The following is a 27,267-nucleotide window of genomic DNA, read 5'->3' as shown; positions in this document are numbered from 1 at the left end:
AGGTGTTTGGGTAGAGCAGACAATGGAGGGTCCCTAGGGAGGGAAGAAGTGAAGGGTACTTTGGAGTGTGGGCTGTGGGGTACTCAAGTTGAGGGGGATCCCACCCCATTCCACCACCCACTTTTTTTTCAGACATGTACTTTCGTTTGCTCTGGCCATTTACTAAATTGTATAACGAGCTCACTTTCTGAGTCATCTGAGTCTTTACCAATCCATGTGTCAGAGACAATCAGGTGGTGAAACAGTTGTTTCTGTGAATAACCAACTTCTGTAGCTTTGGAGATGGGCCGTTGTTCAATAGTGGTGATCTGTTATAACTGACGCTGGGGAGTACTGTAGTTCCCAATGACTATAGCCAAAGGAATGCTGGGGAAAAGAATTCATCAAAGAGGAAGTCTGGTGACCTTTGGCTAACCGGGGCAAGGTGACGTAAGCATGGTGACAGTGAAGAAGGAGTAGACTTTGACCTCTCTACGCTCCAGGTCTGAGAAATGGGCTTTTCCTATCATGCTTATTGTTGAGTCACCATTTCATCTTGAATGTTGTCATCAGTGGCCCATTGGAGCAGTTTTAACTGCCAAGCTGATGACAACATGTTCAATTCATGAAAGTATTATTTTAATTAATAAGTGAATGAATACATAATATTGACCCAATGTGAGATGAGTAAATAGATCATGGAGATCAATGTGTGTGATTTGAAATGAAAAGACAAATTCCAATATACTTTTTCTCTCTTTGGACGAAGTTTATATTTACATGGCATCACACAAACACTTATTCTTGTGGCCGGTTTCCCAGACCCTGATTATGCCTAGTGCTGGACTGAAGAGCATGCTGAATGGAATATCTCCACTGAAAGTGTTTTGTAGTGCAGGACTAGCCTTAATCTATATCCAGGAAACCAGCCCTGACAGCATCACGGATGGGGGATACAATAATAATATATCTCTAATTCATTTCATATTAATCAAATGGCTACCTGGACTATTTGCATTGACCCCCTTTTTTACCCTACTGCTACTCTCTGTTTATTATCTATGCATATTCACTTTACCCCTACCTACATGTACATATGACCTGAATTACCTGGACTAACATGTAGCCCCTCACATTGACTCAGTACCGGTACCCCCTCACATTGACTCAGTACCGGTACCCCCTCACATTGACTCAGTATCGGTACCCCCTCACATTGACTCAGTACCGGTACCCCCTCACATTGACTCAGTATCGGTACCCCTCACATTGACTCAGTATCGGTACCCCTCACATTGACTCAGTACCGGTACCCCCTCACATTGACTCAGTATCGGTACCCCTCACATTGACTCAGTATCGGTACCCCCTCACATTGACTCAGTACCGGTACCCCCTCACATTGACTCAGTACCGGTACCCCTCACATTGACTCAGTACCGGTACCCCCTCACATTGACTCAGTATCGGTACCCCTCACATTGACTCAGTACCGGTACCCCCTCACATTGACTCAGTATCGGTACCCCTCACATTGACTCAGTACCGGTACCCCCTCACATTGACTCAGTACCGGTACCCCCTCACATTGACTCAGTACCGGTACCCCTCACATTGACTCAGTACCGGTACCCCTCACATTGACTCAGTACCGGTACCCCCTCACATTGACTCAGTACCGGTACCCTCTCACATTGACTCAGTACCGGTACCCTCTCACATTGACTCAGTACCGGTACCCCTCACATTGACTCAGTACCGGTACCCCCTCACATTGACTCAGTATCGGTACCCCTCACATTGACTCAGTACCGGTACCCCCTCACATTGACTCAGTATCGGTACCCCTCACATTGACTCAGTACCGGTACCCCTCACATTGACTCAGTACCGGTACCCCTCACATTGACTCAGTACCGGTACCCCCTCACATTGACTCAGTACCGGTACCCTCTCACATTGACTCAGTACCGGTACCCTCTCACATTGACTCAGTACCGGTACCCCTCACATTGACTCAGTACCGGTACCCCCTGTATATAGCCTCCTTATTGTTATTTATTGTGTTACTTTTTTCTTTTACTTTAGTTTATTTAGCAAATATTTTCTCACTCTGGTTAAGTTCTTGTAAGTAAGTATTTCACAATACACCTGTTGTATTCCGCACATGTGATAAATACAATTTGATTTGATTCTATTTGATTTAACGTTGCAGGAAAAACATGCAGAGGAATAAACAAGTGGCCATGGGCCGAAAGAAATTCAACATGGACCCTAAAAAGGTGAGTATCAAGTAGACCAGGGCTGGTTTCCCAAAAGCATCGCAGCACGAACATCTTCTTCATTCTATTGAAACTAAATGCATGAAATATGATCTTAGTGCTACGATGAGTTTGGGAGTCCCAGCACAGAGTTATTCACATCTTACCCTACGAGGTCAGGAGCCTCCTGGTTCTGTTCTACCTGATCATTATTCCACCCACCGGGTGTCCCAGGTCTAAATCAGTCCCTGGTTAGAGGGGAACAAGGAAACAAGGCAGTGCAACTGGCTTCCAGGTTCAGAGTTGAATTGGAGGGAAATAGACATTCTGAAGGTGTCCTGTGGGTTTGATATACCAGTGCTGTTCCAGGTTGTGGGTTTTTTACATTACCACTGAGTCAACTCTCAGATCTGACAATGTGTGGAGAAGTGTTTGACGTTTCAGGAACAATAACAATTGTAGTGACCTTAACCAAATGCCTAGCAACCTCATCAATCAGGAGGTTCCATCCTCTTGACATTGGATCGTACCCGTGTTTGAGTCCCGGTCGGGGTTACCCCCGATTTAGCTAAAATATGATTTCAATCTTTTGATATGCGCTGCATGGCTACAAACAATACGACCTGGAACGTCCCCGTTGTAACGAGGGTCTGACACGGGATGTATGTTGTTTTTTCTCAGGGAATTAAGTTCCTGATTGAGAACGACCTGCTTAAGCACACCAGCGATGACATCGCCCAGTTCCTGTACAAGGGGGAGGGGCTAAACAAGACAGCCATCGGAGACTACCTTGGGGAGAGGTCAGTGGGGGGCAAGATGCATGCTACGTCTCTATGTGGTTGTGTCAGGGGGAGGGGGGGAGATGCATGCTACGTCTCTATGTGGTTGTGTCAGGGGGAGGTGAGGGGGGGAGATGCATGCTACATCTCTATGTGGTTGTGTCAGGGGGAGGTGAGGGGGGGGGGGAGATGCATGCTACAGCTCTATGTGGTTGTGTCAGGGGGAGGTGAGGGGGGGAGATGCATGCTACATCTCTATGTGGTTGTGTCAGGGGGAGGTGAGGGGGGGGGGAGATGCATGCTACATCTCTATGTGGTTGTGTCAGGGGGAGGTGAGGGGGGTGTGTGTGTGTTTGTCATGTTTGTGTTTCTGTGTGTGTTGTGTGGTTCAGAAGGATGTCACTTCCTTCCTGTCAAAGATGTCCCATTTCCAGATCACATCCTTTCCTCTGTCAGGTCAGGCACATCCCCTTTCCCCCCCTACGCCCTTTTCCCCCCAACGCCCTTTTCCCCCCAACGCCCTTTTCCCCCCAACGCCCTTTTTCCCCCAATGCCCTTTTCCCCCCAACGCCCTTTTTCCCCCAACGCCCTTTTCCCCCCAACGCCCTTTTTCCCCCAACGCCCTTTTTCCCCCAACGCCCTTTTCCCCCCAACGCCCTTTTCCCCCAACGCCCTTTTCCCCCCAACGCCCTTTTCCCCCCAACGCCCTTTTCCCCCCAACGCCCTTTTCCCCCCAACGCCCTTTTTCCCCCCAACGCCCTTTTTCCCCCCAACGCCCTTTTTCCCCCCAACGCCCTTTTCCCCCCAACGCCCTTTTTCCCCCCAACGCCCTTTTTCCCCCCAACGCCCTTTTCCCCCCAACGCCCTTTTCCCCCCAACGCCCTTTTCCCCCCAACGCCCTTTTCCCCCCAACGCCCTTTTTCCCCCAATGGCCCTTGTCCCCCAACAGCCTTTATTAGATCCACATCTAGACCCTCAGACCTCAAAACAGAGACGTTGATTCCTTCACAGTCCGTCTGACTTTATTTCCACTTCATCCATTCTAAATAATGTTAAGTACCTAAAATTCCTGGAATGTTGGCTGAAGCTGAAAAAACTGTAAAAGTTGAGTCTCTCCTGAAGAAATACCATCTTTTAGATTAATTCAAAGCCATATAACAGGCAACACCCAATGGCTGTGCGTTGTGTGTGTTATTACCCTGGGTGCATTGCCTACCTTATAGTGCTACAGCCTGGGTGTGGTCGGCTAGTCGACAAGCCAGACCAGGAAATGGAGAGCTGAGTTGTGTTCATTAGGGCATGAACACCACCCAGATATCGTCATGGATGCTCTGCTCTGTCCAATTGGTATAAAGAGATTTCTGATTCCAGTGGGGGAGGGGCAGACTGTGTGTGTGCTCTCCCTGATTGGTCAGGAATCCCCCAGGGCTGTCAGGGATAGGTCCTGGGAGGCCTGCTGTCTATCTCAGGGGGAGTATCACTAACTCCAAAGGCCACAGATGTCAAGAAGAGTGATGTCATGATAGAGGTGTCACCTTGTGTGTGTGTGTGTGTGTGTGTGTGTGTGTGTGTGTGTGTGTGTGTGTGTGTGTGTGTGTGTGTGTGTGTGTGTGTGTGTGTGTGTGTGTGTGTGTGTGTGTGTGTGTGTCCCTCCCCCAGTTTTTATTGATTGTGTGAGCATATACATGCGTGTGTGTGTACGTGCATTTGTGTGTCTGGCTGTGTGTCTAAATGTCTGTGTATTTGTCATTTTTGTGTCTGTGTCTCTACACTCAAATAATTGAACAATGATTTCAGAAAATCATTACTAAACTTATTCTGTTATTTTCCCAATAGAGATGAGTTCAACCTCCAGGTCCTCCATGACTTTGTGGAGCTCCATGAATTCACCGACCTGAACCTGGTCCAGGCCCTGAGGTAAGAGCCTCCCAGTGGGGCTTTATAACCACCCCCCACCCCGTACAAATTGCTCCTACAAATCACACGCACATACACACACACACACTTAAAACGTCTCTGACTCTCCAGAGAGCCAAAGCACAGACTTCTATCACAACCTCTTCCTGATATAGCATTGTCCTATAGTTACCTAACATTGTCATTATCCTCCTGATATAGCATTGTCCTATAGTTACCTAACGTTGTCATTATCCTCCTGATATAGCATTGTCCTATAGTTACCTAACATTGTCATTATCCTCTTGATATAGCATTGTCCTATAGTTACCTAACGTTGTCATTATCCTCCTGATATAGCATTGTCCTATAGTTACCTAACATTGTCATTATCCTCCTGATATAGCATTGTCCTATAGTTACCTAACGTTGTCATTATCCTCCTGATATAGCATTGTCCTATAGTTACCTAACGTTGTCATTATCCTCCTGATATAGCATTGTCCTATAGTTACCTAACATTGTCATTATCCTCCTGATATAGCATTGTCCTATAGTTACCTAACGTTGTCATTATCCTCCTGATATAGCATTGTCCTATAGTTACCTAACGTTGTCATTATCCTCCTGATATAACGTTGTCCTATAGTTACCTAACGTTGTCATTATCCTCCTGATATAACATTGTCCTGTAGTTACCTAACGTTGTCATTATCCTCCTGATATAGCATTGTCCTATAGTTACCTAACGTTGTCATTATCCTCCTGATATAGCATTGTCCTGTAGTTACCTAACGTTGCTATTAATCATTAGATATTTGGGTTATTGTGTCACTGCCAAACCTTTAATCAGTTTATATCTCTCTCTTCCATTAAATCATCTCACACAGGCACAGCTCCTATAGGGACAATATGTTTTTTACGAATGACAATATTCACAATACCACAGCACACACTTGAGGTCTTGAGATAGACTTGTATCCTGTCTAGGAGGTGTACCTGTACATCAAACAGCCTTACTACAGAAACAGGATATAGACTAGCATCCTGTCTAGGAGGTGTACCTGTACATCAAACAGCCTTACTACAGAAACAGGATATAGACTACCATCCTGTACATCAGACTGCTTCACTCTACAAATCAAATCAAAGTTTATTTGTCACGTGCGCCGAATACAACAGGTGTAGACCTTACAGTGAAATGCTTACTTACAGGCTCTAACCAATAGTGCAAAAAAGGTATTAGGTGAACAATAGGTAAGTAAAGAAATAAAAACAGCAGTAAAAAGACAGTGAAAAACAGTAGCGAGGCTATATACAGACACCGGTTAGTCAGGCTGATTGAGGTAGTATGTACATGTAGATATGGTTAAAGTGACTATGCATATATGATGAACAGAGAGTAGCAGTAGCGTAAAGAGGGGTTGGCGGGTGGTGGGTGGCGGGACACAATGCACATAGCCAGGTTAGCCAATGTGCTGGAGCACTGGTTGGTCGGGCCAATTGAGGTAGTATGTACATATGTACATGAATGTATAGTTAAAGTGACTATGCATATATGATAAACAGAGAGTAGCAGCAGCGTAAAAGAGGGGTTGGGGGGGGGGGGGGGGCACACAATGCATATAGTCCAGGTAGCCCTTTGATTACCTGTTCAGGAGTCTTATGGCTTGGGGGTAAAAACTGTTGAGAAGCCTTTTTGTCCTAGACTTGGCACTCCAGTACCGCTTGCCATGCGGTAGTAGAGAGAACAGTCTATGACTGGGGTGGCTGGGGTCTTTGACAATTTTTAGGGACTTCCTCTGACACCAACTGGTGTAGAGGTCCTGGATGGCAGGAAGCTTAGCCCCAGTGATGTACTGGGCCGTACGCACTACCCTCTGTAGTACCTTGCAGTCAGAGGCTGAGCAATTGCCGTACCAGGCAGTGATGTAACCAGTCAGGATGCTCTCGATGTTGCAGCTGTAGAACCTTTTGAGGATCTCAGGACCCATGCAAAATCTTTTTAGTTTCCTGAAGGGGAATAGGCTTTGTCGTGCCCTCTTCACGACTGTCTTGGTGTGCTTGGACCATTCTAGTTTGTTGGTGATGTGGACACCAAGGAATTTGAAGCTCTCAACCTGCTCCACTACAGCCCCGTCGATGAGAATGTAGATGTGCTCGGTGCTCCTTTTCCTGTAGTCCACAATCATCTCCTTTGTCTTGGTTACGTTGAGGGATAGGTTGTTATTCTGGCACCACCCGTACAGAAACAGGAGATAGACTGTCCTCCTGTCTAGGGTGTGTACTTGTACATCAAGCTGCCTCACTACAGAAACAAGAAGTAGACTTGTGTATCACTGGACCAACAAGTTAGCAGCCGAATTCCCTATAGAGTGCAATACTTTTGACCGTTTACATCTTGGTCATTTAGCAGAAACTCTTAACCATAGCGACTTCCAGTCAGTGCATTTCACTAAGTTAGATAAAGTGACTTCCAGTCAGTGCATTTCACTAAGTTAGATAAAGCGACTTCCAGTCAGTGCATTTCACTAAGTTAGATAAAGCGACTTCCAGTCAGTGCATTTCACAAGTTAGATAAAGCGACTTCCAGTCAGTGCATTTCACTAAGTTAGATAAAGCGACTTCCAGTCAGTGCATTTCACAAGTTAGATAAAGCGACTTCCAGTCAGTGCATTTCACAAGTTAGATAAAGCGACTTCCAGTCAGTGCATTTCACTAAGTTAGATAAAGCGACTTCCAGTCAGTGCATTTCACTAAGTTAGATAAAGCGACTTCCAGTCAGTGCATTTCACTAAGTTAGATAAAGCGACTTCCAGTCAGTGCATTTCACTAAGTTAGATAAAGCGACTTCCAGTCAGTGCATTTCACTAAGTTAGATAAAGCGACTTCCAGTCAGTGCATTTCACAAGTTAGATAAAGCGACTTCCAGTCAGTGCATTTCACTAAGTTAGATAAAGCGACTTCCAGTCAGTGCATTTCACTAAGTTAGATAAAGTGACTTCCAGTCAGTGCATTTCATTAAGTTAGATAAAGCGACTTCCAGTCAGTGCATTTCATTAAGTTAGATAAAGTGACTTCCAGTCAGTGCATTTCACTAAGTTAGATAAAGCAACTTCCAGTCAGTGCATTTCACTAAGTTAGATAAAGCGACTTCGTCAGTGCATTTCACTAAGTTAGATAAAGCAAACAGGAGTTGTTCTGGCTCAGACAAGGCTTACTTACTTTACATGAGAAACAATGGTCCCACTTTCACACCCTCATCAGTAGATAACAAAGGCTTTTAGTCATCTAGATATGTGTATCAACCTACTGGTCAAAAGAAGTGCACTATGTAGGAAATAGAGTGCCATTTGGTATTTAGCCAAAGTTAGTAGTTGATAGATGGTTTTGCTGACGGACCTCTCTTTCTCCTCCCCTGACAGACAGTTCCTGTGGAGCTTCCGGCTGCCTGGCGAGGCCCAGAAGATCGACCGCATGATGGAGGCTTTCGCCCAGAGATACTGCCAGTGCAACCCTGGCGTCTTCCAGTCCACAGGTAGGACCACAGGCTTGGACCTCAGTACCAGGCATGTAGTGAAGGGTCAACGCGATTTACACTAAAGCATAGTTAGAGCTAGGGTTACCACCTGTCATGGTGATGGGCAATTGAAGGGTTAAACCAGGGGTTTTGCTTTCTGACCCACAATTTGAATTTTCTACCGAGGGTGAAGCGGAGAGGGGATATACAGTATGAGTGGATATACGGTATGAGTGGATATACGGTATGAGTGGATATACGGTATGAGTGGATATACGGTATGAGTGGATATACGGTATGAGTGGGTATACAGTATGAGTGGATATACGGTATGAGTGGATATACGGTATGAGTGGATATTTGTTATATCTGGAGTTACTGTATACCTGTTATAGGGTATCCCACTCCAACATGTCTGTGTTCACTGATCCACTTTTCAAAGAGGAAGGTGTCATTCTCCAGTGTGCAGGTACAATAGAATGCCATTGTAGGAGTATTATTCCTGCTGTATTTAGCAGGCATGGTGAAGCGCAGACCTGGGTTCAAATACTATTCAAAGTCATTTAAAATACTTAATCTGCGCTTGATTGAGCTTGCCTGGCTTTATGGACCAATAGAATAGTCCCAATACTCCAAACCCCTCCCACCTGGTACTCTAGACAGACAAAAGCAAACACTAAAAGTATTTGAAAGATTTCTAATAGAATGTGAACCCAGGCCTGGTGCTGTGTGTGTGAACCCAGGCCTGGTGCGGTGTGTGAACCCAGGCCTGGTGCGGTGTGTGAACCCAGGCCTGGTGCGGTGTGTGAACCCAGGCCTGGTGCGGTGTGTGAACCCAGGCCTGGTGCGGTGTGTGAACCCAGGCCTGGTGCGGTGTGTGAACCCAGGCCTGGTGTGGTGTGTGAACCCAGGCCTGGTGCGGTGTGTGAACCCAGGCCTGGTGGGGTATGTGAACCCAGGCCTGGTGCGGTGTTTACTGGAAGGGTGTTTGGTGTGTTCACAGGGACATTATGTCCATGACAGACGGCTGCTTGTTACATGGATGCAGATGGATGTGAATAATTCATGGTCTTCTCTCTCTGAGACAAACAGGACAGATAATGGAAAGTGCTACGGCTGTGTCAGCCAGCCTCTGACCACATTGTCTCTCTGCACACGCCTGCTTACACACACACACACACACACACACACACACACACACACACACACACACACACACACACGCACACATGCACACACCACACACACATGTATGTACACACTGCACACAGATACACACATGCATGCACAAAGGCACTTACTCTCTCACACACACACACACACACACACACACACACACACACACACACAGAGAGACACACACACACTGAGCGACACACACACACACACACACACACACACTGAGTGACACACACACTGAGCGACACACAAACACACTGAGCAACACACACACACACACACACACACACACACACACACACACACACACACACACACACACACACACACACACTGAGCGACACACACACACACTTAGCGACACACACACACACCAAGTGATACACACACTGAGCGACACACACACACACAGACAGTGAGCGACACACACACACACACTGAGCGACACACACACTTAGCAACACACACACAAACTGAGCGACACACACACACTTAGCGACCAACACACTCTTTCATGCCGGTCCACCTCACTCTGTTCCTTAACATGGTCTCTGTCTCTCTGTCTGAATCTAGTCCCCTGTCCTTTAAGCTCCAGTCATTTATATTTTTGATCCTATCGTCCCGGAGAATCTTGTCAGACGTTGTCGTGGTATCACTTTATATTTGCACTGCAGCTGACCATCAATCACTACGGTATAAATTGTGTGTCGGCTGTGTGGTGAAAAAATACAAATCCACTCCTATATTCAAGTGTCCAATAACAGTGTTTTGGTTGTAATGGAGACAGTACCTTTTGTTTCTGGGACTGTCCAGGCATCTATCTGTATGACAATGTTGGAGTCCCAAATTGCAAATGTGTGCCTGAATACTTGTGTGTGTGTGTGTGTGTGTGTGTGTGTGTGTGTGTGTGTGTGTGTGTGTGTGTGTGTGTGTGTGTGTGTGTGTGTGTGTGTGTGTGTGTGTGTGTGTGTGTGTTTTTCTCCAGACACCTGTTACATCCTGTCATTTGCCATCATCATGCTGAACACCAGCCTCCACAACCCCAACGTGAAGGACAAGCCAGCGGTGGAGCGCTTCATCTCTATGAACAGAGGAATCAACGATGGAGGAGACCTTCCAGAGGACCTGCTCAGGGTGTGTGAACAGAGACATCAACGAGGCCTCTCCATCTCTCTGTCCATCCCTCCATCTCACTCCTGATCCCATCAGATCCCCTGCCCCAGGGGTCCTCTACCTTCCTCTCCATCTCTCTGTCCTCAAGTCTAAGTGTTATTCTCTCCTCCCCATAGAACCTGTATGACAGCATTAAGAACGAGCCCTTCAAAATCCCTGAGGACGACGGGAACGATCTCACACACACCTTCTTTAACCCAGACCGGGAGGGCTGGCTGCTTAAACTGGGTGAGTGGGACCAGACGCTAAAATAACCTTAAGAACATTTAAATAACGTTGAAGCATTGAACTAATGTTGAAATAACTGTTGTACAGTTAGAAATCCCAAAGGTCTGTAATCTCTCCAATCCTCACCAATATTGCTGTGCCCATCGATGACTGTGTTTATGACTGTCTACCATGGTAAGGAAGGTGTGATGGATTCTATCAGACTGAAACAGAGGTCTACATACTGACCAATGGGCCCATCTCAGACTGTGTGTGTGTGTGTGTGTGTGTGTGTGTGTGTGTGTGTGTGGTGTGTGTGAGACGAAGTGTGATTGTGTGTTCAGTCCATATACAGTATTTGAGGGGCCCCTGCCCACCCCCAATGCATTATGGATGAGGCCCTGAGATCAGACGACCACATGTGGAGGGCTTTCAATAATGCACGACTAGGCATAGTCATACACTCACTCACACATACACGTACACACACTCATACCTACACATGATACACAGACAGACGGACAGATGCACATCCTGTACATAGAGGGACAACCTGCACAGTGGAGTATAAACCAGTGAACACACGACGACAACGCTTCCTTCCCCTCTAATGTTACAATGACTCTTACAGGACATCCCAATGATCAGTCTTCCAGCAAAGAGAACCACATTATGTCCTGTGATCTATCTGAGACGTAGGGACTTCCTATTTCTCCACCCTGTCTGCTTCCCAGTGGATCTCTGTTTGGATGAATTCACAATGACTCTGATATAAATTCACAATGATCTGGGCCATGTTCATTAGGCACAAAATGTTTTGCAACGGAAAATGAACATGACAAGTCCAGGTAGTGCCTCGCTGTTTCGTTCCGTTTTCTCCCATTTGGTGCCTAATGAACAGGACCCTGAACTTGAATTGAAACCCTTAATCAGTGTGTCTTTCCCACCCTTCCAGTAACATGAAGAAGTCTCCAATCACACTCCAGTGATACATAACTGTGAATATTGACGTTCAGGTTCTACTAATTTGGGTGGAAGATGAAATAATTGGCCTGAAAGAACTGGGACCCTAGAGGAGGTGCTGTGCAATGTGTTGCTTTACACAAGTTGGCACCAGTGTAACAATGCACTGAACTCAAATGATTTGGGGTGAGCAGAAGCCCCATCTGGTGGTTGTTAATGTACTGCAGGATAACTCCTCTTAACCCAGAGCTTTATATTGAGAAATAGCCATCATTAGCCATCATTAATCTAAATAAGACTGATCAGTTTTCATCAAATCTGATAATATAACCATGTAACCTGATGAATTGACTAAATATCAAAATGCCTTTTCGAAGGCCTGTTCCTCCTAGTGCCAACATTGTAAACCAGTGCATCGAGCCACTCCTCCAATCAGATGAGCAAGAAGTGGTGCTATGATTTTTTTATATTTAATTTGATTTTTGTTTTCTTTTTCTTCCTCGTTTGTTTGTTTGCTCCATGATTTTGGCTGTTGTCTTTCCTCAGGAGGTATGTACATCTGCTCTTCCCAAAAACTAGTCCATCTTCTCAGCTCTCCGGTGCTTTCGGTGGTCCGCCATTGCTTCCGTTCTCCTTCATTTATTTCCGTTCTACGCTTTGAACGATTTTTGTTTGTTATTTGTGGATTTTGTTGCTGTTGGGTTTCCTTGTTCCGCCATCATCGACTGAATCTAGTATTAATTGTATGTTTGTATGTTTGTTGGTCTTCCATTGAGCTGGTGGTTTGTCCACGTGCTTCTCTCTCTCTCTGTATTGGTCGCCGGGCGGTTGCTAGGTGCTTTGCCTGGTTAGGCCGCTCGGGGAACAACATGGTGGCCATTCTGTTTTGTGACCGCCGTAGTGAAGAGTTTGACCTCTCTGTTATGCTGTGGTGATTTACCTTTTCAGTCTCCGTGTTTTGGCGGGCTGCAGTATTCCTCTTTCTAGAGAGAGCACGACAAAGGGTTTGAAGACAGATCTACGAATCTAAGTAGTTTTGAATTAGCAACCAATTGGCTACCATTTAGGAACCTATTGAAAATTGACCAGCATTTTAGATTGTGAATATTAAATCATGTTAGAACTCTCCTTCTCAGAAGTTCTGGCTGACAAGAACAATGTCTGCTGTTGTTAACTCTTTAATGGGATCATATGAGGGGAATACTGCAGCTACACCAACTGGCTCCAGCTCTGCTCTCTCCATCATGCTGTTAATGGACCTGAAGGGGGATGGTCTGGCTTTGGTCTGGTCTGGCTTTGGTCTGGTCTGGCTTTGGCCTGGTCTGGCTTTGGTCTGGCTTTGGCCCGGTCTGGCTTTGGCCTGGTGCAGACATGGGTTCAAATAACATTTGTTTTCTTCCAAATACTTCAGCAGCGCTTGATTGAGCTTGCCTGGCACCTGGCACAATGGAACCAAAAGTGCAAAACCCTCCAGGCAGGATCACTCGAACACTCAAAGTATTTGAAAGAAAACAACTACAGTGATCCCAGGTCTGGTCTGGTGTGGTGCTGGACTGGACTGCAGTGAGGTGGGTGTGGGGAGAATGGAGAATGGGGGATGTGTGTTTAGGAGGGGAGTGGGGACTGGGTGCTATCTATGGAACAATGCAAAAGTGCACTATATGATTAGTGTTTAGAATATAGGCTACATTCTAGCTAGTGTGTTTAGTAATAGAGATTGAATCATCACATAGGACCAAGGAAAGCACATTTTACTTGTCATGTAAATCCTGAGGTCTTCCTCATCAATTTAAAAGGAATTTTGACAACCAAGTTTCCCCTGTTAATCACAGTATGATACAATTATAAAATCTATTTTATCTGACTTGAAGCTGGTGGTCGAGAGAGACTAGTGCTGAAAATATCCTGGGTCATGTTCAGTGGGGCCACAGCATTGCAAAACAAAAATCTGCTTTCTTATTGAACAAATTCAGCTGTTACAGTACCTCACTGTTTCACTCCATTTCAAAACATTCTCTCATTATTAAACATGACCCAGGTCCCTCCTAACCTTCACTGTTCTGACCCCCCTGTCCATGGGCGATCGCTCCTCCTCCACTCCTCCCCAGCCCGGCACCCCCCTGACCTGCCGGCACCGCCCAACAAAAATCTCCTCGGGCAAAGCCGCCTTGTCTGGGACATTTTTTTGCCAGGGTCCTCGCTCTCTGAGTGACTGACAGGAACTGAAGTGGTCAACCAATCATCAATCACTCACATTCTCCTCCAAGCCAATCAACTGTCATATCATCAGCTGTGAGATTCTGCCATTTGTCTCTACATGACTCTGTCTGTCAAGTGTCATTTCAACATTCATATGTCACGTTCCGAGGACAAGATGACGATAACACAGTGACAAAATGGCGGCAAGGAGAACGTGTTTGTGGTCATGTTCCAATGTCCATACTAGCCCACTACTTAGAATACCTGCCCAATACCACAGGAGGTTGGTGGCACCTTAATTGGGGAGGACGGGCTCATGTTAATGGCTGGAGCGGAATCGGTGGAATGGTATCAAATACATCAAACATTTGGTTTCCATGGTTTCCATGTGTTTGATGCCATTCCATTGGCTCCGTTCCAGACATTATTATGAGCCTTCCTCCCATCAGCAGCCTCCATTGTTTCATACTAAGAAGTGTGCTGGTATGTGAATATCGGGACGGTGAGTGTTTAAGTGCCCTCTCATGACCTTTGTAGTGTGATAGGTGATCATATACATTAGCATCGCAGCTATATGATCAATAGAAGTGTGTCTTTTCTGGCCTGTTGTGATCAACACTTATGTTAGATGGTGTCCACAACACTGCTCTTCTGTTAGATGGTGTCCACAACACTGCTCTTCTGTTAGATGGTGTCCACAACACTGCTCTTCTGTTAGATGGTGTCCACAACACTGCTCTTCTGTTAGATGGTGTCCACAACACTGCTCTTCTGTTAGATGGTGTCCACAACACTGCTCTTCTGTTAGATGGTGTCCACAACACTGCTCTTCTGTCTTGGTAGATGGGTTTTCTTAGTGTCTTCATACTAACATTGGTGGTGGTGTAACAGCTCAACTACCTTGGCACTTTCAGTAGGGCCAGACATAGAACAGCCAGACATAGAACAGCCGGACATAGAACAGCCGGACATAGAACAGCCAGACATAGAACAGCCAGACATAGAACAGCCAGACATAGAACAGCCAGACATAGAACAGCCAGACATAGAACAGCCAGACATGCATTTATGTCATCGTGTTGATTTGTCTTTAATCAAAAATGGTATATATCGTGTTTTCTCCTGGAGCATGTAGGTGTGTGTCCATGTACACGTTGTATCCATTCCATTTAGTTTTGATGGAGGGTATTTAGACTTAGAGGAGGCAAAAGGGGTCCCTTAAATGAACAGAAATATTGTCCAGAAATGACCTAATTGGACAGAAAGGTGTCTTCAGACAATACATTGACTGGTGTTTATATCATATCTCTGTGAATTGGGCCAATATTCAAGACAAAACTCTGTGACATGACATTAGCAACTAATCTTCCATAGTGTATTTAACGACTTGCCCTTTACTAGTTAAAACAGGAAGTTCCAGCCAGAGATGCCCATAGAGTGAGTAGCCTACTAGCATAGCTCCAGGCTAGCTCCAGTTTCCTGCCCCCCCTGACGCTGTTTATCGGCATCTCTTCCTCCCAGCGTGAGCTAGCTGCCATCTGCTGCTGTGGTCAGGTTTCTCCCTAACAGGAAGTGGGAGTGGCGGTGGGGTCGGGGGTCTGCCACAGATCACTGAGCAGCTGAGTTAACCAGAGACGCCCCGCCGGGTGTGAAAGAGGCAAAGGATTTGAGACAATTGTTAGTAGTACTATTTCACATTCCCCATAGTAGGATCTCATTAACTCTTGGAGGTCTAAACTTTAACAAGTGTTTGGTTTTATATCCCAGCTATTGATCTTCTTTAGAAGTTGTCTACTCTGAGAGACTGTAAGTCCTGAGTCAGCTATACTGAGGACCTACGGAGGAGAGGTAGGACAGTTAAAATGAGCACTCAGGTTTCAGACAGTATTAAACATGATATACTGCTCTGTCTAATCTATAAGGCTAAGGGCTTTTCACTACAGAGCCGAGCCGAACCAAGCTGTACTGAGCTGGCCCGGTTATGCATCCACCATAGTTGCTGGAACCGTTCTGAAAGGAAAATGTGAAAAGAACATATCGGAGCCAACAGGTCGGCACAATGGTGTAAAAAGGCGATTACAGAATTCCTTGGTCTTATCAAAGCCCAGTTTAGTCAACAGAACTTCTCTGTAATCTCATGCTTCTCTCTCATGTAGAGTAGAATAACTGGTAGTCTAGATGCTATGTGTGGGTTGCCGGAGGAGCATGGTACGGTGCTTGATGGGGAATGTAGGGAGATGGGAGTTGTAGTTCTATACCTGTTATCTGCCTGTCTGTCTATCCATGCGTCTGTCTGTCTGCCTGTCTGCTGCTCTGCCCTCCGCTGTCCGGTGCCCATCCCTCTCTTTCTCTCTCTCCCCCCTGAGTCTGGCTAACACCGTCTCTCTATTCCTCAGGGGGACGCGTCAAGACCTGGAAGAGAAGATGGTTCATTCTCACGGACAACTGTCTGTATTACTTTGAGTACACCACTGTAAGTACAACTGTCTGTATTACTTTGAGTACACCACTGTAAGTACTGGACTGGAACTGGAGCCATCAGTTATCATGTTCAATTCAATATATCTTAAATGTCTGCAACAGGCACACATACATACATGGCTATTATGATGGATATTACAGTTGCAAGTTACAACACATTGTCACACCTGTTCTGTTTGTGTACTTGTTCACTGCTCTACTGTGTATTCATTGGTGGCAGGTAGCCTAGCGGTTAAGAACGTTGGGCCAGTAACCGAAAGGTTGCTGGTTTGAATCCCCGAGCCGACTAGGTGAAAAATCTGATGATGTGCCCTTGAGCAAGGCTCTTAACCCTAATTGCTCCTGTAACCCTCCTGTAAATAAATAAATAAATAAAACCTGGTCTGGATAAGAGTGTCTGTTAAATGACTATGTAAATGTAAAATAATTATTCAGAGTAATGTCATTAACAGGTATATTCCATTCACAATAAAATATAATATAGTGTAATATCCCTTTAGTAACGCTACATTTTGTAGTGTAATATCCCTTTAGTAACCACCACATTTTGTAGTGTAATATCCCTTTAGTAACCACCACATTTTGTAGTGTAATATCCCTTTAGTAACGCCACATTTTGTAGTGTAATATCCCTTTAGTAACCGCCACATTTTGTAGTGTAATATCCCTTTAGTAACCACCACATTTTGTAGTGTAATATCTCTTTAGTAACGCCACATTTTGTAGTTTAATATCCCTTTACTAACCACCACATTTTGTAGTGTAATATCCCTTTAGTAACCACCACATTTTGTAGTGTAATATCCCTTTAGTAACGCCACATTTTGTAGTGTAATATCCCTTTAGTAACCGCCACATTTTGTAGTGTAATATCCCTTTAGTAACGCCACATTTTGTAGTGTAATATCCCTTTAGTAACCACCACATTTTGTAGTGTAATATCCCTTTAGTAACGCCACATTTTGTAGTGTAATATCCCTTTAGTAACCACCACATTTTGTAGTGTAATATCCCTTTAGTAACCACCACATTTTGTAGTGTAATATCTCTTTAGTAACACCACATTTTGTAGTGTAATATCCCTTTAGTAACACCACATTTTGTAGTGTAAAATCCCTTTAGTAACACCACATTTTGTAGTGTAATATCCCTTTAGTAATGCCACATTTTGTAGTGTAAAGTCCCTTTAGTAACACCACATTTTGTAGTGTAATATCCCTTTAGTAACACCACATTTTGTAGTGTAATATCCCTTTAGTATCCGCCACATTTTGTAGTGTAATATCCCTTTAGTATCCGCCACATTTTGTAGTGTAATATCCCTTTAATAACCACCACATTTTGAAATATAATATCCCTTTAATAACCACCACATTTTGTAGTGTAATATCCCTTTAGTAACCGCCACATTTTGTAGTGTAATATCCCTTTAATAACCACCACATTTTGCTGTCTGTATTTTAAGCCATGTCCCACAGCAGTCCTTAACAGGTTCATCTTAACTTCCATGTTTCTGTCCTCTTAACAGATTCATCTTAACTTCCATGTTTCTGTCCTGTAGGACAAAGAGCCCAGAGGGATCATTCCACTGGAGAACCTCAGCATCCGGGAGGTGGAGGACAAGAAGCCTGTAAGCACACACTGCACCCTTTGCTGGTTCGACCACATAACACACACATTTGTTTTACTCTCCTTTGGGGACCAAACAATTGATTCCCATTCAAAATCCTATTTTCCCTAACCCCTGACCTTAACCCTAATTGTAACCCTAAACCTAACCTCTCAGCCTAAAATAGTAATTTTTTTCTTGTGGGGACTGGCAAAATGTTCCTTGTTTTACTATCCTTGTGAGGACTTCTGGTCCCCACAAGGATAGTAAAAAAAAACGCATACACACACACACGGGAGATAAAAGCACACCGTCAAATTTCTTGATCTTAATATGATCAGGAAATAAGACCATTATTTCACCTCCCATTCATTTGGGATTGAGGCATATAGCTGATCAACACAGCCAATGATGTGTGACATGGACAAATATTGACATGAGTTCACTTCTGAGATCTGCAAGATATGACAAACTGATTCTGGACTGATCCATCCAGTAATCTCCTTCCTCCTGAAGTGTGCACCCGTTCACTACTCCTCATAAATTGGACAGCATTGGATTGGTGTAAACATGGGCTAGAGGGAGTTTCCATATTGCAGTAATTTCCTTCCAAATCCATGAAGGGAAGTGAACAAGTGCACACTTCGGCAGAAAGGGGAGATTATAGTTCAGTAATGTCTCAGACTAGACGTTGTCTCCCCCTGGTGGTAGTGTGGAACAGCACATAACACAGCTTGGGTTCATCTCAATTGTACTTCCTTGATTAAACACACGCGCCTGCAGGAACACACACACCTTATTAAACTCAGCAGTTCTGATACAGTTGTGGCATTCCTCACATTCTCTCTCCTTGCCTCATTCTCAAAACGTTTTGGAGGCGAAGAGACGATTGGAGGAACCTTAGATCTTCTGCTCCAATGTGTTTAGAGAAGATGAGGAGGGAGGACCTGAGGAATCAAGAAAATACAATTTAAGATTGATTCTCCTCTCCTCTGCGTAGAACTGCTTTGAGCTCTTCATCCCAGAGAACAAGGACCAGGTGATCAAGGCCTGTAAGACGGAGGCGGACGGCAGAGTGGTGGAGGGGAACCACACCTTCTACAGGATCTCTGCTCCCACCACCGAGGAGAAGGATGAGTGGATGAACAGCATCAAGTCAGTAGTACTGCTTATCAACAAGTTATGAATGGTTTATGGATAGGTTGTGATTTTGTTATGGATGGGTTATGGATGGGTTGTGATTTAGTTATGGATGGGTTGTGATTTAGTTATGGATGGTTTATGGATGGGTTGTGATTTAGTTATGAATGGGTTATGGATGGGTTGTGATTTAGTTATGGATGGTTTATGGATGGGTTGTGAATTTGTTGTGAATGGGTTATGGATGGGTTGTGATTTTGTTATGGATGGGTTGTGATTTTGTTATGAATGGGTTATGGATGGGTTGTAATTTTGTTATGGATGGGTTGTGGATGGGTTGTGATTTTGTTATGGATGGGTTGTGATTTTGTTGTGGATGGGTTGTGATTTTGTTATGGATGGGTTGTGATTTTGTTATGAATGGGTTGTGGTTTTGTTATGGATGGGTTATGGATGGGTTGTGATTTTGTTATGAATGGGTTATGGATGGGTTATGGATGGGTTGTGATTTTGTTATGGATGGGTTGTGATTTTGTTATAGATGGGTTATGGATGGGTTATGGATGGGTTGTGATTTTGTTATGGATGGGTTGTATTTTGTTATGGATGGGTTATGGATGGGTGGTGATTTTGTTATGGATGGGTTATGGATGGGTTGTGATTTTGTTATGGATGGGTTATGGATGGGTTGTGATTTTGTTATGGATGGGTTATGGATGGGTTGTGATTTTGTTATGGATGGGTTATGGATGGGTTATGGATGGGTTGTGATTTTGTTATAGATGGGTTGTGATTTTGTTATGGATAGGTTATGGATGGGTTGTGATTTTGTTATGGATGGGTTATGGATGGGTTATGGATGGGTTGTGATTTTGTTATGGATGGGTTGTGATTTTGTTATGGATGGGTTGTGGATGGGTTATGGATGGGTTATGGATGGGTTGTGATTTTGTTATGGATGGGTTGTGATTTTGTTATGGATGGGTTGTGGATGGGTTGTGATTTTGTTATGGATGGGTTATGGATGGGTTGTATTTTGTTATGGATGGTTTATGGATGGGTTGTGATTTTGTTATGATGGGTTGTGGATGGGTTGTTATTTTGTTATGGATGTGTTGTGGATGGGTTGTGATTTTGTTATGGATGTGTTGTGATTTTGTTATGGATGGGTTATGGATGGGTTGTGATTTTGTTATGGATGGGTTGTGATTTTGATATGGATGGGTTGTGGATGGGTTGTGATTTTGTTATGGATGGGTTATGGATGGGTTGTGATTTTGTTATGGATGGGTTATGGATGGGTTGTGATTTTGTTATGGATGGGTTGTGGATGGGTTGTGATTTTGTTATGGATGGGTTATGGATGGGTTGTGATTTTGTTGTGGATGGGTTGTTATTTTGTTATGGATGTGTTGTGGATGGGTTGTGATTTTGTTATGGATGTGTTGTGGATGGGTTGTGATTTTGTTATGGATGGGTTATGGATGGGTTGTGATTTTGTTATGGATGGGTTGTGATTTTGATATGGATGGGTTGTGGATGGGTTGTGATTTTGTTATGGATGGGTTATGGATGGGTTGTGATTTTGTTATGGATGGGTTATGGATGGGTTGTGATTTTGTTATGGATGGGTTGTGGATGGGTTGTGATTTTGTTATGGATGGGTTATGGATGGGTTGTGATTTTTGTTGTGGATGGGTTATGGATGGGTTATGGATGGGTTGTGATTTTGTTATAGATGGGTTGTGATTTTGTTATGGATAGGTTATGGATGGGTTGTGATTTTGTTATGGATGGGTTATGGATGGGTTATGGATGGGTTGTGATTTTGTTATAGATGGGTGGTGATTTTGTTATGGATAGGTTATGGATGGGTTGTGATTTTGTTATGGATGGGTTATGGATGGGTTATGGATGGGTTGTGATTTTGTTATAGATGGGTTGTGATTTTGTTATGGATAGGTTATGGATGGGTTGTGATTTTGTTATGGATGGGTTATGGATGGGTTGTGATTTTGTTATGGATGGGTTGTGATTTTGTTATGGATGGTTTATGGATGGGTTGTGTTTTGTTATGGATGGGTTATGGATGGGTTGTGATTTTGTTATGGATGGGTTGTGGATGGGTTGTGATTTTGTTATGGATGGGTTGTGATTTTGTTATGGATGGGTTGTGATTTTGTTATGGATGGGTTGTGATTTTGTTATGGATGTGTTGTGATTTTGTTATGGATGGTTGTGATTTTGTTATGGATGGTTGTGATTTTGTTATGGATGGGTTGTGATTTTGTTATGGATGGGTTATGGATGGGTTATGGATGGGTTGTGATTTTGTTATGGATGGGTTATGGATGGGTTGTGATATTGTTATGGATGGTTTATGGATAGGTTGTGATTTTGTTATGGATGGGTTATGGATGGGTTGTGATTTTGTTATGAATGGGTTATGGATGGGTTGTGATTTTTGTTATGGATGGGTTATGGATGGGTTGTGATATTGTTATGGATGGGTTATGGATGGGTTGTGATATTGTTATGGATGGGTTGTGGATGGGTTATGGATGGGTTGTGATTTTGTTATGGATGGTTTATGGATAGGTTGTGATTTTGTTATGGATCGGTTACAAAGCCCTAATTTAGATACTATTCAAAGAAAGTGTTACTCTGTTATCTCTCTTAATTTGATGTGTAATCCAAAGATACTCGTAGCTTCCTTTTGACCTTTGTTCCGTTCCACCATACACCATTGATAATAAACTAGGAACCTGGGAAATTGCAAGGCACCCCAGATTATATTTACAGTGTAAATGAGGTTATCCCACCAGGGGAGTGTACTGACTACCCCCCTTCTACCCCCACCCTCACAGAGCTGCCATCAGCAGGGATCCCTTCTATGAGATGCTGGCCACCCGCAAGAAGAAGGTCTCCTCCATGAAGAGACACTAGAGCTGCTCAGGACTCCTCCTCTTCCCCTCGTTGAGAGAGTTTGGACCCATCCTGCTGAGACCCTGAGACTTATGTTTTCAGGCCTGGGGATGGAGTTGGGGCTGCAGACTGGGGGCTGGGGCCTCTGGCCTCGGTCAGCATTTCTCTGGGATAGGCTCTAGCTTTGGGATTCTACAGGCTGACCAACAGGACAGGGTGCATGCTGGGTAGCTGAGTTTTTTTTCAGAACCAGGAGCCAAAGCCTCCCCCTCCTCCTCTTCCCCCTGCTCCTCTTCCCCCTGCTGCTGTCTCTGTGTCTGAATGCTCTCCATCTCTCTCTCAACTCTTTGCTGTGTGTATTTTGGGAGGAAGGGGTCTATCGCTTTCTGGGTAAAATGGATCCCCTCCCTCAAAAAGACATGTGCACACACACCCATATTGTCACACACACCAATGTCGTACACTGAAGTCATACACACACACACACACACACACACACACACACACACACACACACACACACACACACACACACACACACACACACACACACACCTCATCTAAACTCAGCAGGTCTGATGGAGTTGTGGCATCCCAACCAAAATATTCTTACTAGCTTTCAAAAAGAAAGGTGAGATGCTTTTCTGTATGTGTTAATATGATGGGCAACGTGTGTTTGTAAAGCTTACTACTGTATATATTTCCCTCAGAATCTTCAGCTTTTGGGTTTCAGTTTTAGTTTTTGATAATGTTTTTAGAAAGACTGAGTGGGAATGGGTTATATTGCCAACCGACGATTTTTTGGAAACGAGAATAAACTTTTTTGAAGTCTTTCTGTCAAAGTTGCCTCTCAGGAGATTGTTACTTGGCTCTGGATCGGTCTGTATCAGGATAAACTTAGACTCTGTCCAAACTGTCACTCAGTAACTGAAGGAAGAGTTCATTTACAATGAGTTTTTAAAATTAACATCATTAAATGAACATGTTTGCCATTTCATTTGCCGTTTATATGCACATAATCGGTGACAATAATTGAACTTTGACAGTTGTATTCCTCCATAGCTGTTTGCCCCTGACTCTTTGTTGTTCATATGTATCCCCAGTTGTTTGACAGCAGTTTATAGGTGCTAACTTTGTTGTAAAAACACACTTCAAAACACGGTTGTTAAACACAGTGTCGTGTTCATTAGGCACCGAAACGGAAGAACGGGGACTGAAACAGGTGGGGACTACTTTGACTTGTCCAATAAGATGTGTTCATTTTGGTTTCCCATTGCAAAACGTTTTCTGTTGTGTGCCCTAAAGAACACTACCCTGATGAGTGGTTTGCACATGGTCTTAGTGTGGGATTATGGGCTAGGGCTCAGCTATCGCTCTTCATTTCCTGTTGGACTTGGAGGTCCATTCAGGGGACTAGAGAGTCTGTCGGAGAGAGTGTCTGTGTGTCTGTCAGTCAGTACGGGGCGCAACTCAGGGGCTCACAGAGATTTGGGGTGTCTGGAAACTATTGTCCTCATCTGCCCCATCCCTCTATTCTGTCCTCTCTCTCTTTTCTTCTCTCTTTCCTTGTCTTCCACTCATCTCTTTTTTCCTCTCCTATATCTCGCTAACTGTAACATTCACACAAGATCATTTAACAATAATAACATTTTATGGTGTACAACTGACTAGGTATCCCCCTTTCCCTATATCCTATTTCCTATTCATTGTCATTGTCTACCTGACACTCCCAATGAAATGTGTCCTGTCATGCTGCTGGTTAGCTAATTCACAAAGACAATCTTTCTAAGTGGAGCTGGTTATTTTTACCTCTTAAATGCAACAAAGATGCCCTCACCTATCTTTTTATCCTATAGGAGCACTCTTAAATGTCCTTCCTTATTTGTAGATACAGTATAAAATGCTAGAACAATCCAGGTTTCACCTTCTTCAACCCACACTCACCATCCTAAAGCATTGGAATAGCTCTCTCAATTTCAAATAGCTGTTGCATCCTTTACTGTACGAGCTGTTGCATCCTTTACTGTACTAGGAATACAGTAATAATACCCGTAAGACAAACAACGCCCAGGAATACAGTAATAATACCTGTAAGACAAACAACGCCCAGGAATACAGTAATAATACCTGTAAGACAAACAACGCCCAGGAATACAGTAATAATACCTGTAAGACAAACAACGCCCAGGAATACAGTAATAATACCTGTAAGACAAAACAACGCCCAGGAATACAGTAATAATACCTGTAAGACAAAACAACGCCCAGGAATACAGTAATAATACCTGTAAGACAAACCAAGCCTGGGCAGTGGACTGTCCGTTCCTGGAATTGGAACACCCTGGAATGTTTGTTGGATTGGATTTGAGACAAAACACAGCTGTTGATCAGGAATGTGCCACTACGCTCCATAGTGGTGGAACTACTCTGATCAGGAATGTACCACTACGCTTCATAGTGGTGGAACTACCCTGATCAGGAATGTACCACTACGCTTCATAGTGGTGGAACTACTCTGATCAGGAATGTACCACTACGCTCCATAGTGGTGGAACTACTCTGATCAGGAATGTACCACTACGCTTCATAGTGGTGGAACTACTCTGATCAGGAATGTACCACTACGCTCCATAGTGGTGAACTACTCTGATCAGGAATGTACCACTACGCTCCATAGTGGTGAACTACTCTGATCAGGAATGTACCACTACGCTCCATAGTGGTGAACTACTCTGATCAGGAATGTACCACTACGCTCCATAGTGGTGGAACTACTCTGATCAGGAATGTACCACTACGCTCCATAGTGGTGAACTACTCTGATCAGGAATGTACCACTACGCTCCATAGTGGTGAACTACTCTGATCAGGAATGTACCACTACGCTCCATAGTGGTGAACTACTCTGATCAGGAATGTACCACTACGCTCCATAGTGGTGAACTACTCTGATCAGGAATGTACCACTACGCTCCATAGTGGTGACCTACTCTGATCAGGAATGTACCACTACGCTCCATAGTGGTGAACTACTCTGATCAGGAATGTACCACTACGCTCCATAGTGGTGAACTACTCTGATCAAGAATGTACCACTACGCTCCATAGTGGTGAACTACTCTCCCAGTGCAAGACCTCTTAAGTCAGCTTTGGTATACATTATTTGTTTTTAAAGCGGAATCGTACATGGCATCACAATTGCATCCAGCAAATGCAGCTTTATTTGTGCATAAAACCTTCTCTACTCTGTGATCAGTGCCTGGCTATCTGTTATTCATGTTTTTCCTCATTTATGGAGGCAAATTCATGCCAAAAATAAAGAACCATTGATATTGACAAATTAGTCATCAGTATTAGTTTTATTTCAATATTGTTTTTTTGCCAATAATCTGCTTCCATAGCACATAGCCCTGTTTCCCTGATTAGTTTATCCTAGCCTCGTCTCAGCAGACTGCTTATAGAGATGACAAGGAAACAGTAAATAAAACAATCATTCATCTAGACAGAATTTGGTTACTGGTTATTTATCAAGGTTGTATATACTTATACTTAAATGTATAGTGGATATATCTGTTTTTCCATGTTATTTTGGAGTTTTAATGTAGCAATATGATGTTATTATTAGCCATTTTTCTTTTTGTTTCATAGTGTTTGATTTGAGGTTTCTATCATTGCCATGTAATCAAAAGCTGAAATAAAGTAAAGACCAACTTGTCACTACGGCTGACTGACTGAGTGTATACTAGATGGCCATTATGGACTGCAATCTTGTCAATTCATTCAAAATATCAAATGTTTGTCTTTAATAATAGCTCATACAACAATCACTTGTTTAACTTTTTTTTTGCATTATAATTATTACGTTTTCGTTTTAAGGCCTTGTTCTTAATCTGAACAAAACCAAGGGCATTGGACAGACTTTGATTTTTGCTCCGGGTTTGGCTCTTATTGAACAGACCCACCAGAGGGCAGCACACTATCAGTTCATGTGCTGTAGAGGAGAGAGTGGAACAATAAGTCATACTGTCATAACTTCACATAGAGGCAGCCTATTACCTCACCTATGAAGCCTATTGGTCCATGACTAAATAACGAACAGTAGCTGGAGAACAGCAGAATACTTCAAACTGTTTTGTCATCATTACTTCCTTTAGCTCAATTGTCCTTGAGCCTATTATTTTCATAAGCTAACATTCATAGCTGTTACACTGGCACAGACTGACTGAGAAATATCAATATTTACAAGTGAATGTGTATCATATTAAATGGTGCCTGGAAATTGAAACTGAATCAATAGAAATTACTCTTTGCAATGGAATGGTGGCTGCTGGAAACAGCAGTGAATTAATGGCATTGTGATGGTAGAATGTAGAAAACAGCACTACAAACTAACAAAAACACTGGTTGTCTCCAAGTAGGAAAAGCAGACTATTCAGGTACAAGCTGCATGTCATATGTTGCAGATTCAATACAAACATTGCATTATGTGGAACTCTAGTAAAATACCCTTATTTTAACTGCCCCCAAAATATATCTACGTATATATTTTCTGCTTGAATCCTGCAAAAGCACTGGATACCTAAATGCCCCATGTATTATCTCCCATACAGCTTTTATGGGCATACTAACCTTTTATTTAAAGAAAAATACAAAAAAAACATCCTTAAATTTAGACAAATATAGTTTTGCTCATGGGTGTGGAGAGGTATGCTCCTTTCTGTACCAGTGCAGTCAAAAACATGATTTCCCTGTTTTATATATATTTCTATACTATGATGTTGAAAAAATACTGTGAAATTGTGAAAATTATGCTAATGCTGTTTTAGTATAAGAGCCGTTTGAAAAGACCAACTGAAATTTCAGCCTGTTTTGGTGAGATGGATTGTTGGACTGCCTGGTGACATAGACCAATAACAAAGAGAGTTTCAAACCTCTCTGCCAATAACAGCTTGTTTT

The 27,267-nt window shown here is 43.6% G+C and overlaps 1 protein-coding gene across 4 annotated transcripts in view; it reads left to right on the top strand.

Annotated features, from left to right (window-relative positions):
* The window catches only part of LOC106606423 (cytohesin-1), a 108,497-nt gene extending 82,469 nt beyond the window's left edge, over positions 1–26,028 (top strand). For 3 of the 4 annotated variants that reach the window (XM_045719829.2, XM_045719828.2, XM_045719830.2), the window contains exons 4-13: positions 2,195–2,261; positions 2,922–3,040; positions 4,856–4,936; positions 8,341–8,453; positions 10,600–10,748; positions 10,904–11,016; positions 16,551–16,629; positions 18,199–18,267; positions 19,247–19,401; positions 22,254–26,028. In XM_045719829.2, the coding sequence (XP_045575785.1) occupies positions 2,195–2,261; positions 2,922–3,040; positions 4,856–4,936; positions 8,341–8,453; positions 10,600–10,748; positions 10,904–11,016; positions 16,551–16,629; positions 18,199–18,267; positions 19,247–19,401; positions 22,254–22,332 (1,024 nt within the window). In that variant the 3' untranslated portion in view covers positions 22,333–26,028. The remainder of the gene's footprint in view (positions 1–2,194; positions 2,262–2,921; positions 3,041–4,855; positions 4,937–8,340; positions 8,454–10,599; positions 10,749–10,903; positions 11,017–16,550; positions 16,630–18,198; positions 18,268–19,246; positions 19,402–22,253) is intronic. The other variant, XM_045719827.2, reaches the window with a different exon arrangement.
* The last annotated feature ends 1,239 nt before the right edge of the window (positions 26,029–27,267 follow it).

This window comes from Salmo salar, chromosome 06 (genome assembly GCF_965601325.2).
Source record: "Salmo salar chromosome 06, fSalSal1, whole genome shotgun sequence".
Classification (NCBI taxonomy): Eukaryota; Metazoa; Chordata; class Actinopteri; order Salmoniformes; family Salmonidae; genus Salmo; species Salmo salar.
Note: the sequence above shows the minus strand (reverse complement) of the source record. Positions and strands in the feature narration are given on the sequence as shown.